General features: G+C 41.0%; 2 protein-coding genes across 2 annotated transcripts in view; one reads left to right on the top strand and one right to left on the bottom strand.

The window, feature by feature from the left end:
- LOC135499436 (mucin-3B-like) overlaps nt 1-1,236 on the bottom strand; it is a 43,822-nt gene extending 42,586 nt beyond the window's left edge. Inside the window, exon 1 of the mRNA XM_064790180.1 lies at nt 570-1,236. Coding sequence (XP_064646250.1) covers nt 570-1,236 — 667 coding nt within the window. The remainder of the gene's footprint in view (nt 1-569) is intronic.
- A 3,500-nt stretch (nt 1,237-4,736) lies between these two features.
- On the top strand, nt 4,737-11,974 carry LOC135499821 (uncharacterized). The gene is made up of 15 exons (XM_064790782.1): nt 4,737-4,874; nt 5,203-5,389; nt 5,903-6,011; nt 6,154-6,295; nt 6,658-6,768; nt 7,246-7,441; nt 7,745-7,845; nt 8,123-8,246; nt 8,593-8,783; nt 9,258-9,515; nt 10,076-10,240; nt 10,466-10,632; nt 10,757-10,940; nt 11,222-11,395; nt 11,662-11,974. Exons 1-15 carry the CDS (start codon nt 4,781-4,783, stop codon nt 11,832-11,834), a joined length of 2,376 nt encoding a protein of 791 aa, XP_064646852.1. The 5' UTR covers nt 4,737-4,780; the 3' UTR covers nt 11,835-11,974.
- Nucleotides 11,975-13,576: the final 1,602 nt, after the last annotated feature.

Genomic DNA, 13,576 nt, shown 5'->3' with positions numbered 1-13,576 from the left:
AGTCGTGTCTTGTAAGGTCGTTAAGTCGATAGTTGAGCTTTGTATGGTAGTCACTGATGAAGTGATTTTTAGCCCTGTGGTTGAGTACAGATAATTAAAAGTACCACTTGTACTTTCAATCCCCACGGATGTGGTAGGTACTTGATACGTCGAAAGAGGTATTGGACTAGTTAGGTTCCAAAACCTAGCCTGTTTTCGTTTTACACGCATTATCAGATTGTTGGACACTGTCGTAGTCTCACCAATGCCCTCCCCTCGCATCGAGCCTTCTCCAGAAGATAATATGGTAGTGCTTTTAGTTTGTTTTAGGCTTCGGGTACTTAAAATACCCGGGTCCCACACAGTTGGAGATTTACCAGACTGCAATTGCATGTTCCCTTGCCCAACTGTGACTGGTGATTTTGCTTTAGAAGTCCGGAAATTAACCGTGGAGTGAGAAATGATGTTTTGGGCTGGGGTTGCGGGCAATGGTACCCAACCAGCTTTCACTGTCATGATCCCAACATTAATTTGTCCATTTCCACCAAATATATTAGGCGACGTTTTTTGTGTACTCGCTCGAATCCTACCATGGAATAGTGAATAGTCTGGTGGTGGTTGCATTGGCTTTGTTGTCGTTTCAACTGCTTGCTTCGGAATTGCAGATTGCCCGATAGGATGTTTATTCACACTCCTTTTATGCCGTTTCGACTGCAGTTTTTTAAACTTGTCCTCAGATAATGCACTCTCCTTTCTTCCACTTTCAATCTTGGTATTATCATGTACATCATCTAAATTGTTCTTTACCACTGACGGATGTTTCGAGGCTATTGCTTCAAAATATGACAATGGAATCTCGTTCTGCGTAGATATCGGCTGTTGTTCTTTTGAGCTGAATCTCGAGTTGCTTGCAGTTCTATCAGAATTTGCACTACTATTTACATCCGATTGTTTGCTGTGGATAATACTAGAGAGAAATAAAACAGAAATATTGCTGTGACCGCCATTTTGTAATGGAGGAGCATCCGTTCCTGCGCTGTAACCAATTTCGGTTAACTTCGTCTCTTGGGCTGGACCTTCTTGCTTCTGACTCACTGTACCTTTGCCGCTTTGTGCCAAGTTTGGCGTCTTTACTCCTTGTGATAGCTCTGCAACCGTTTCCTCCACTGAGCCACATATCTGTATAACAGTGTAGATAACGAAAACGACGAGTATGATTGATTTGTTCTTTGTCCATTTCGGTATCGTGTGTTTCATAATTGCTGTACCTGAAAACCAGATCATGATTGACAATGCCTGAGCCAATTATTGGTGTTTTTTTCGATAGCTGAATTGGACCAATTTCTTTTTTCAGAAGCACTGTATAATTATTGAATTATATCATCTAACCAGCAACACTATTACTTCCCAAAAATCACCCACGTGAAAACAAAATTGAGAGATAATCGTGTTTGTCCAATTACTAAATACGCCCCCAAACCGACACGACTTTATTGAATGGTATCCCGTATCAAAAGTATCTGTTGAGCGCATTTTTACATTAATTCTGAAACATAATTTGAGCAGCCCATATTGTCAAGGTAGTCCCTGATCCAAAACAACATACATATATATCATTTTGCACTGACCTGTATATACGTGAAACCCTAACAATTAGTAATGATCTCAGCAATTATTAGTATTAGTGTCGGAGGTTAAACGGCTATTACATCTAAAATGGCTCAATTAAAAATTGAGAAGAACATGTTTGGATGAACAAAAACGTTTGTCATTAACCTGAATTCGATAATACTAGGTGATATGTCTGCATTGTCCACAAACTACTAGCATTAATTGTTGGTTATTTCATACATGACAGGAATTGCTTTTAATCCAGAACAATTATATTTCAGTGGAATAAAATATTTCCCATCAAATAATCATAGGTAACCTATATCATGGTATTTTTCTAAAACTCATATTTTTCTCAGTTACCCTTTGGCTAACGTATTGCTTTCTCTTATGATCTCTTATGAAAACCATGAACACCGTTCATGGGGGCAAATGAAATATTTATATACTAGTTGGAGCAAATGTTTGCTTGAAACATATCATACAAATATTATCCTTATTTGGACGAGCTGATGAAGAAAACCAATCATTTAGTGACGAACATATACTGAACTCAATACTGCAGTCGTTTGTGTGACTCACAGATTCAAGAACCCAATATAAGTACAAATATTTCTGGCTTAATGGATACTAAGTTACTTGTACCATACATCTTACCATGTGCTCAATCTGAAATATTCTTTTCCGTACCTCATAGATCCAGTACCCCACATAGCACCATGTAAATTAAACATAATGCTAGTGTCAAGTCCATGGGTATAAACCATCCATGGTTTATGATACGTCAGTTGCATCAGTGCTTATGCTATTAAATTCAAACAAAATATTCAATTTCTAATTTCACCTCACCGTTCTGGTAGAGCCGACCTCAATGTTTTCACACACACCGTGTCTCGCTACCTTTTACAATGATATCACATTGACAAATAACCCGCGGGCGAATATCACCGCAAACATATACATACTGGGTTATTCAAACAACAATTCCTCACATTTCGGGTAAATCTACGTGAATTTGCGTCCAGATGGAAATTTCGAATCACTTCCAGTAGTTTTTGTATTTACTTGAATAAATAACAACGGGCGTGGCTGTTTTGTCTGGTTTGTTGGTGAAACATTACGATAGTGTGTGCCTATTTATGGGCGGTTATTGCCGCAAATATTCACCAACGCGCGAGGGATAGCAAGATTTTTTTGGAACTTCTATCCCTCACGAGATCTATCGCTCACGGCTCTAGAACCTGCGGATTCTAGAGCTCGCGGTATCTATCCCTCACGACGATTCTAGGAAACGCAGATTTTAGAAATTACAGCTATACGCGCCACGAACTATACGCCTAATCGGCTTCTAGGAGTCACTTGCTATCCCTCGCGCGATGGTGAATATTTGCGGCAATAACCGCCCATACCTATTAGGCGCGTGAAAGTTTCTCTATTATTGTCACGTTGACAAATTTGGTATGGGGCGTCTCTGCCGCATCTTTGAGTTTCTTGATAAAATAAACATTCGAATATTCTGCTGTGGAAATAATCAAAATTATCACCACTAGGGTCCCGAATGACAACAAACTTATCCTCATGCAGGAAAACGCAGGTTATTACCTTTACAGAAGTCCTAGTAGTGGCGTAAGGACTTCTGCTCGCTCGTGTGCTTTAACAGTATTCACTATTTTGGTCACATTGTTTCAGTTTATCACCTAAGATACATAGCACTAACCAAACAACACAAAAACATGAATTTCGGCAAGAATTATATTTTTTGTTCCCTTTCTCACATCTTTCAAACGTCGCAGGGCCTACTCTTGAGAAACAAATAATTATGTGAAAGTCAGTAGGCCATATTGCGCAATACCGATGTTGGCCAGCGCATTGCGTAGCATATTTGTACAAAGCAGAATATTCCCTTTTCTATTATCTATCATCGAGTGTAGACAAGGAGAGGCGAAATTAATTCACTTACCGTATAAGAGTCGCGAACAGCATTCTTTCGTTTCCACGGCTGCGATGGTCCAAAAACGTAAAATAATTCCAAACTTCCAGCGAGCTCGAAATTGTTAAACTGTCCAAGGATATTATGACATCAAAATATTGCTGCATCAAAATAATATCACAACGATGAATGTTTTAAGGACAGACGCTGGTTGCCTCGTGCTGTCCTGAAATCCATTAGCCATATAATGCCATGCTAATGGAAAGCGTCTCGGGAATTGGCATAAATATGCATAAGGCCTTTAGCCCGAGGCCTGGGATCATCTTCAGGCAAACATTATTAGCCGTAACATAATCAATTTGAAAATGACCCATTGTGTGTTCTTACATAGAATTTTGGAACACAGTCAGAATGAAGGGCGTTGGCGTATAATTGTTGGAATAATATTGGGGCCTCCTTGTAAGAATACGTAAGATAAATCAGACTTAGAAAAAATAGCAAATTCTTCTGTTTAAAACAATTATATAAATATAAGACGTCGTTAAGGACGATACATCATATAATTTGCAGATAACGGGCATCTAGACAAAAAACATTACTTTTTTTCGAGTTTCGATAATGAGCCATCTGCGATTTACATGTAGTCGTGGATGTTTTTCGCATCGATTAAAATGTGCATATCGACAAATTTGGGTTATGAAAAAAGCAATGAATCGTAACTGTGCACTTAACACTTTTGGTTTAACTTCAAGTAAACACTGTCTTAGAACGACCACAGCGCGCTTGTCAGCGACTGTCGCATGACATTCTTCTTATTCTGCATTCTGCGTAGCCATAATATCCTCAGGTATGACATTTGTCTTGTTTTTACCAGGACTCTCAACTAATGGATATTACAGCGTTCATCAGAGTTCGATTCGAACACAGCCGGCAACTGGACCTTGGTTCGAACCCACAATCATTTTATATGACACACTCACAAGTTCATAGTCGTGCCAACAAGGCCAAATCAGTATCAGGACAGCGTCCTTTTGTTTTCCATTGATAACCCGTAGAACATTAAAAATCATGCTAATTATGGTCAATTTTGCTCTTCACATAATGACACATCCGTCAATGCCGCTAAATTGCAGTGATTTTTACAAATTGACCCCAATGAGAAGATTCTATGGGGCCCTAGAAATTACCCAATTGGTTACAATAATATGAATATTCTGGTTGTATCTTCGCTGTGACTCTGTTTCTGGACACGGCTGCACCATGTCGCGCCTTCCCTTGTTCGTAATGCTTGTGGCGTGTTTTGGTGTTTTCAAGTTTGCCGATGCAAAGCGAAAGCTATACAGAAAGGCCAGATGTAAGTATACTCTTTCCCCGCATTTTCGTTTACCAATTATGTGCAATGCAAGATTATTGTTCCTTTCACAGCCGTAATTCGATCAAGCCAAGCGTTGATAATAAACGTGTTATTCTAATGAAAAACGTTGATGAAATTTTTTTCACGTCAGATGCTTGCTTTCATTGGTTTTTTCTTCATGATGGCAAAAAGAGTTTGGCAAATATAATAATATGATGGCAAATATAGACCTTGTCATTATTCCTAGAATCCCAAAGAAGAACAATGTTTTATCAATCTCTGCACGTTACTTGAGTCTATCAAAAAATCTACTTCCATCATTTTTCAGCTTTTGGCCTTGAAGGATGCGAGGATGAAGGCGGGTTCATCCTCAACGATATCTGCTACATCCTTGGACTGGACATGGGCACGTGGGAAGAGGCCAGACAGGCATGCGAAGATGAATATGACGGCGACCTGGCCGTAGTCGTCAAGAAAGTCGTGTATGATTACATCTTGGACATGATGGACATAGAGTAAGTTATCATTCTCATCTGAATCTGCTATACCCTGTGCAGTGACTTCGACATGAAAAGACGCAAGAGAGTTTTCTTCAATTGTTTAATGGTGACATGGCCGTAGTCGACATAGTTGAATTGGCACGATTGACTCTTCACGGTCGAAGTAATGAAAATGCACTCAGTGCGACCTTTGGTTGACACGGAAGAATTGTTATTGATGAAACTATATATATAAGAGGACATCCAAAGTCCGTTGTGAGTTAAAAATGAAACAGGGCACTAAAATTACTATTCGTGGTCGTTCTTTAGGAATAATACGCAGTGCCAAAAATTTTGACTATGGATCGAAACGAAATGTAAAAAATTGAATATCAGTTCTTACAGGGCTTTTATGTTGTACAACTGTTCAGTCTCAAAGCGCATTACATAGCACAACATAGGCCATAATGTGCACTCTTGTGGTGCGCCTGTTCATTTCTGCCTCCGCGCTTACGCTGATGTATCACAGGTTCATAACTGTCATTTCAGACTGGACGACGGTTCCGTGGCGTGGATCGGCTTGAGTGACCTTGAAACAGAGGGACTATTTGAATGGGTAGATGGATATGTCGACTACGAGGAGAGAGGCGACTATTGGGTAAGTCCGCCATGCTTTCAAGTACGGTTTCATCGAATTTTTTTTACTAGAATCCGCAATTGCCAATTTCCGATAGGGGCGATTACAGACGTGGGGCCCTTTTGAGCAAGGATTTACCCTAAATTATTTGATATCCTTTAAGGACATTTTCTGGGAGTGGTCAGGTGATTCCCTGGACGAGTATCCGAACAAGGACTGTGTGGTCATTGATCGGGAAACCGGTGAGGCAAAGGAGAAGGACTGCAATGAAAGACACTTCTATGTCTGCGAGATCATAGCCTACCGTAAGTTCTGTATCTTGACCCGCAAGTTTTTGAGATCGCTAAGTTACTCACCAAGTGGAGCCCCATAGTGCATGGTGACGCCCACGCATGAAAGTCAGGATGACCACTTGTCTTACGTTGTATATATTTCATAAAATATGCTTCCTTCTTCCGTACGGGATTTCCTGTTCGGAGCACCCAACAAGGCTAACGGGCGCGATCTTCCAGGATTTGAGGTAAGAGTTTTCGTTCTCCTCGATATACCTTGCCGAACAGGGCAGATCGAATTGCATTTTCGTGTGGTTTTGATCGGGGTTTTCATCTTTTAGATCACTTCGTAGTAGGTCCGCTGCTCTTTCATGTCTAAAAAACCTTTTTTGCAGCTGATGAATGGGAACTCGAACTGCTGAACGAGGAAATTGAATGGGAGAACGATCTGGTCGAAATGCTCAGCAATGCCTCCGTGATGCAGCGGATGGAAATAGGCAACAAAGGTCACGTTCATGTTTGCACTATGTTCATTTTCTAGTTGTGTTGTTGTGCTAGGTATTTACCTAGAGGCGCCTTGCTCCATTCCCTTGCTGAGCCAATCTACCTACATGAAGAATTATATCACAATCTACAATATAATACAGTAAATCTACCTACATGAAGAATTATATCAAAATCTACAATATCATACAGTAATCTACCTACATGAAGAACTAGATCATAATCTACTATAACACTGATTAGGTGAGCAACAGCGAGAAGGCAATAAAGGCATAGTGATGCTTCTGTTACGTAGATACATAAAAAAAGACACGCCAGGAGAATTGTTCGAAACGCCAGAGTTTCGATTATATGGTCCATATTCCTGGCCTTTGCAATCTCAATATGTTTTCGCTGCTGGATGAGATTTTTTAGGCACGTTGTAATATGAGTTACTTGCTGTGGATTTTTAGTGAATGTCAAAATGCCCTATATTTCAGGAAGCCTCGATGATCTTTATGAGTTGGACATCAAACTTAACAGAGAAGAAGCAGCCATATTTAAAAGTGGCGGTGATCCATCCTCGGCAACAGGTGCTTTCACATTCAAAGGGGACAAGCCTACTCATGAAGAGTTAATGGCCATCAAGCGGTTAATAGAGGAGCACGGTATAGAGTCGTGGGATCCGGCAACCAGGTATGATGTTTACCAACTGTCTTCCACATACATGTATCGGTCACGGGACAAGAATAAAGCAGAGGGTGATAAAGAACTTCTGTGCTGGCAGTATAGAAACTGGAACCGGCAACTGGTATGGTCAACATCATCGATTTGCCCTTCACAGATTCTAAGAGAGGAATGCTAAAGTTTTATGATATGGTCCATCTTTGAACAGAAATTAAACCAGATGCGTTTCGCAGCCTGCAAAGTAGATTTTGAGGAGATACATTTTGTAAAGGGGAAATATACACTGGCAGTAATCTAAACATATTTTTTCAGGGAGTACGAATCCCGTCGTAGACGTAAGCGCAGTGCTCTTGGAAGTGATGTGAAGGCGTGGCCAGGCGGTGTGGTGCCCTATGAATTCAATTCTAACTATCGTAAGTATGATATGTCCGTGACTGACAGTAATTCTTATGTAGTTGGATATCAGCAATATACAAATATTTTGCGACTATTAACGAATTTTCCCCATTGGACATAAAGACGATTTACTCATAGCTTTAGAAATTAACTTCCTCTGTAATTGCATTTGTCAGTAGCGGCCACAAAGAGCGATGATTTTCTTTATGGCCAACACAAATTGATGAATTTTCCCATCCTGGGAGAATCATACCTTATTGCCGCCGTCAAATCAAAATTTCGCATTATTTGCAGCTGCTGAAGGGAAGGGTTACGTCTATAAAGCCATGAGGACAATTGAAAATGATTCCTGCATCACATTCGTAGTAAGAACGACCCAAGACAAGTACATGATTATCGGGAATTCAGAGCCTTCACAGTTAGTATTATTTCTGCATGATGAATCATAGTTTTCAAAGCAGGAACATATTGATACCACTCCGATTTCTGCTTCTGATATTGCACTTCTGATTCAAATTTTCTTATAATTCATTTTTAAGAAGTGGTTAGTATTAGCACTAACTGCTGGTACAAGGAAATAGTGGTGATCGAGTGATGCAGACTTCTAAAAAGACATTTCACTCGACGGTAGTGTCATAAACCATTCGACGAGCATGTGATAAACCCTTCGGCGAGAATCCTATTCCACCTGTTTGCATGCATGAAACAAAACAGGTGTTCTGGGGACATATTTTCCAGTCGTTATGATTTTTAATCATTTCCAGGTGCTATTCATCTGGTATCGGCTACCCCTGGACATGGTATGATGAGACACGAAACATGAACTTTGGCTGGTGTTGGAATGACGTGCCCAGCATTATCCACGAGCTTTACCACGCGCTTGGCTTCTGGCATGAGATGTCGCGTCCCGACAGAGATGACTATATCGAAATTATTTGGAAAAATGTACAGCCAGGTAAGCTAGTCCTACCGAACACCATCCCCAACCCCCATCCGCTGTCACCAGCCACGTCCAAGAGTTTTCCACACGCTTGGTTCTGGTAAGATTAATTCAATCCTGGTGAAGACGGCTATATTGAATTTATTTGGAAGAACGTTCAGACAGTGCAGGTCACGGTAATAAACCCTTAGGTATTTAGGTGGCATTATATTGAATTGATTTTGATCAGTGTTTTGAGATGATTCGTTGAGGCTACAAAAACAAATGCCTACGATTAGCAATATCCACAAATCTAAGTTCATGCAGCGCACACTGGTGTTGAACCTAACTCGCACCTTGAATTTTATCGAGGCGGATAAACTCCACCCTGGCCCCAAAAGTTCACCGCATATGTCAACAATGTGAGTCTCCATCAATATCTATCTACGTGCGTTTGTTCTTTCCTCGTCTCAGAATACTTTCCATAATATAATTTGATTTTTTTTAAAGGGGAGGGCAACAAATTTCAGTTCCAGAAGGCGGGTACGTCCACTTTCAGCGGTTACCCATACGACTATCTCAGCATCATGCATTACCCCCTGAACGCTATGGCAATCGATCAGAACAAGTATACCATGAAGCCGAAGAAATTAGATCTGAAACTCTTCGGAAAGGTTGGAAACCAACAGTTGCCAACCAAGCTGGACAAGTTCGAGCTCAACACAGTCTACAAATGTGACCCCAAGTACATCCAGCAGATCTCGGCGGGTACGTATCGTTAGATCTGAATTTGTTACCACATATGATACAGGCATGCGTGCTGAGGCTGCTCGGCGAATTGGTGTCGTAGGTTTTATAAGCATTTAGAATCCGGCTCCAAAGCAGGACTCAATAATATACTCGGATCACTTCACAGCCGTCGTCTGATGGCCTTTCAAGGATCCAAAAGGAATGATTTAAAGCCAAAGTTGAAGTGATAATAATCCGTCATGTGGTTGTCACGTGTCCTTAAAACGTATTTGGAATGGTTGTATAAGGCAGACACCGACACCATGGAATCTCTCTAAGTCATTAACAAATTCGATTTATTAAGTGAAGGTATCGCAGCTAAATAAGCCAAGCCAGCTAGTCAACCTGGATTTCTTCTAAAAGTACTATTTCAAAGGAACACGAAAGGGGACGGCAATACGTTTTTCACATCCAACAAATTTTGAAATACAATTTTTCTTGGACATGATATATCACCAACCCAGGCCAGCTCTCGTCATTTCTCCTTGTTCTTTTATCATGGCCGAGTGTAATCATCTAACCTATTCGCATATTTTTAGCTAAGGACGGTGCTGTGGAGTTAGAAGATAAATCCTGGGGCCCTTGCTCTGCCACTTGTGGTATTGGCCAGAAGAAGAAAGAGCTGAAACTGTGTACGAAATTCCAGTGCTATGTGCAATATACGATGAAACAGTGCTTCGCGCCTGCTTGCCCGAAACCTGGTGGTAAGACAAACAAAATATTATAAAGTAGTCAGTCATATCTACTAGTAGTTTGCCCAAGACCTGCTGGTAAGTCGCACAAAAAATCACTAAGTAGAAGACGGTTTCTCTGAGTAGACCAATCTACAATCTTTGAAGCCAGGCCCATTGAACACTAGAAGCTTTTAATACCTGGCTATTAGATCAGGTATATATACGATAATACAACATGTGACATTTTTCTTTCAGAAATTATCCCAACAGCTAGCACAACTGGCGGTGTAGCAGTTAAAGAGCTGGCCTACACTTGGGGAGGATGCTGGAATGATGACCGCCTCCCGAGCTCCCTGGCATCTCTGGAGGGAAAGAGTACATTTTTGGACGGGAAATTCAAGGACCGGTCGAACAAAATTCAGGTACTGGGCAAACTGACAAGAATGTGCATTTTTCTTGTGTAACGTACTGGCTGGTAATACTGTGTTCATTATTCTTGATGCAAATGACAATATCTAATAATAATATACATCTCATATCTTTCAGAAATGTGCCAATGCTGCTAAAGAACACAATTCAGAAGTCTTCGCACTAAAGTTTGGCGGGAAATGCATTGTGTTGCCCTCTACTGCCAAGGACAAGAATGTCTACAAGGCAAATGGTCCATCTGAAGATTGTAAAGGAATTGGTGTCGTGTCAGCCATAGACGTTTACTTGCTCAATTCCAAAGGTACGAAATATTCGTCAACTAGTTGTTCAGTTAGCTATCATTGCATTAGAGACTTCGAGATTTTGTCCTCGTTTAAAGCAGAAATCACTGCACGTATTGCTTAAACGAGCGTGGGCAGCCTCCTGCGGGTGGGCAACAGTAGTGCTTGGAGGCGCCCACAGCTTAATGTGCCACTGCGAGCCGTAGCTGCGCACAGTTTAATGGCATCACGGTAAGTTCTAGAAAACCGCTAGGCGGCCACAGCACATGTTTTGATTTAGAAAATCCGTTTCGATTTTCAGATGTCCAGGGAGAGTGGGGTTCCTGGGCCGAATTCGACAGCTGTACAAAGACATGTGCCGGCGGGGTGCAGACGAGGAAGAGAGTTTGTAACAACCCCAAGCCGAAGGGCTCCGGGGCGCCGTGCAAGGGACAAGCTAGTGGGACGGGCCCATGCTCGACCGGGCCCTGTCCAGGTAAGACGCGCTTGACATCAGATCATTTCTTAAGATAATGAGTATAAGAGACATCCAATATTTTTTTGTTTAGTATTCTTGCACAAATACCATAATACGTTATTTTAAGACGTAATTTACAGAAGGAAAATCACACAGGGGGCTGACTTAGGTGCATGGGGGAACGCCATAATCAGGTGAATGCATATAGGATAGGCCTGATACATGTACCTGATCTAAAATACGTACAAAATATATATGTCTAATTTACTCTTGGTTTGTTTCAGTTGACGGAGGTTGGGGCAACTGGGGTCCCTGGGACACCTCTGACTGCGAGGACTACGGCATAAAATCGAGGGTGCGGAAGTGTGACAACCCGAAACCACAAATAGGCGGCAGACAATGTTGGGATGATATCAATTTTATCGATGTAGCAATGTGCGAAGATTATTTCTATTGATAATGTGAGGGCGCAAGGCTTGCATAAAGTATTTTGCTTATCTATCCAAAACAACACTGCTTGTATCAAATTTTAGTACTATCAATCCTAGTCACATGTAGTACGCAGGTAAATGTCAATTAAAGTAAATGATAATTACACTTCTTCGTGTTATTTTACTCGCCCTGCCTCTGTAGAAGATAGTGGAAAAAACCCAGATGAAAACACTGTAAGGATCGTTACGGTTTATTCGTCGTTATTGACTCATGCTCGATCCTCTTTTCTACTCGTCCTCGACTTGCTATTGGCTGAAAAAGGGAAGAATTAAAAAATAAATAAATCCACCGGAAAATAAAACAACACCATAAACATGTGTTTGTATATAACTTAGAATGTTACAAGAATCTTGCAAAGATTGTCAATGCACATGCCAACGAAAGTTGAATAAGATCTTAAACATGAATATGACATTACTGGGTAGTGTCGATTGATTTCACATCTAAGCGACAGCATGTGCACACTTGCCCTTGGCCTAGAATAGTGAATGACCAGTTGTGTCTTGGTTGCAAATGCAATTCAGATTTTTGGAATGGCAAATGGTGAAGGTGTAGTGAAAGGCTGCCTCCACTTCATGGATGCTAAAGGGTAATCTGCTCATCTGTGCGTTCTTTGAATTCAGGCGTATAAAAATATTTCTTATTGAGTGATTGATTGAAAGTATAATAAGAACTTGAACCAATATGGTGATACGCTTGATAAGTTGTTGGTCGCGTCAACTGACCGATAACAAAATCAAGAGAAGTGTTCTAATAATGCAAGATAGATTGGGGGTCAGATGTGTGAGACAATCTGAGACCCAACATCACACTCACGATGTTTCTCTGCTCTGCATGATGACGTCACCACGGCTACGCTTCAGACAGGTCAGCTCGCGATCTCCGAAGCTGACCGTGCCATCAATAGGGATGCACAGTGGCTGTCCTGTTATCCTATAGAACGGGTTTACACAACCTATACAAATTGAAAAGTCAATTCTTTACATGAGTCTGACACACAAGGTAAACGGCGTTCTTAGACTTTGTTTCGGTGACGTCCGCCCCTTGGTTACTTCTCACTCATCAAAGATGCCCAAAAATAATTTAGCATCATTGCCGCAAATGCACTCTTCGCGTTTATTTCACTTAATTAGCGTTAGCTTTGTTGAACTGAGGCTGATCTTCAATCAATCAATACAGAATATAGTGGTTTTCCTTGATGTGAGTCAGGAGAGAAAGAGGCTACATAGTCTGGTCTTAACTACATTCACAACTGTATCTACTTACCATTTTCGCATGCTGGTGCTGAAAACATGAAATCAATCAAAATTAATACAGTCGTATCCTCGAAGGTTATTACATTACAATAACGTGCATGGTTAAATATTTTCACTAAATCAACTAACGTAGCTTACACAGTTAACTGTTTCAAGAAAAAAGCTTCATCTTTTTTACGGCTTTAATGTTGATCACAATACATGTCTTGATCCTGATCTCGTCGGATGTCGGGAGAAACTTTAGAACCCAGTCTTTCTGGTTGGAGCATATCAATAGGTTGAATTGTTGATCCAGTGTATGTAGTGCCCCAAGTCAGTTTAGTGAGGACGACTGTGGTGATGAATTCCGTTTCACAGAAGTTTTAGCAAATACCCAAACGCAAACGGGAACGCCTACCAATGCCATCGCTCGAGATCCTGGTCAGGAAGTCAAACAATGGGTTGGCGTTGA

Source organism: Lineus longissimus, chromosome 15, assembly GCF_910592395.1.
Source record: "Lineus longissimus chromosome 15, tnLinLong1.2, whole genome shotgun sequence".
NCBI classification, from domain to species: Eukaryota; Metazoa; Nemertea; class Pilidiophora; order Heteronemertea; family Lineidae; genus Lineus; species Lineus longissimus.
This window is presented reverse-complemented; position numbering and strand designations above follow the sequence as displayed.

Excerpts from the sequence above, each read along its gene's own strand:
- LOC135499821 (XM_064790782.1), top strand. The coding sequence starts at position 4,781 with ATGTCGCGCCTTCCCTTGTTCGTAATGCTTGTGGCGTGTTTTGGTGTT. Across the intron at positions 7,442-7,744 it reads TCGTGGGATCCGGCAACCAG|GGAGTACGAATCCCGTCGTA; the intron begins GTATGATGTTTA and ends ATATTTTTTCAG. Across the intron at positions 7,846-8,122 it reads TGAATTCAATTCTAACTATC|CTGCTGAAGGGAAGGGTTAC; the intron begins GTAAGTATGATA and ends CATTATTTGCAG.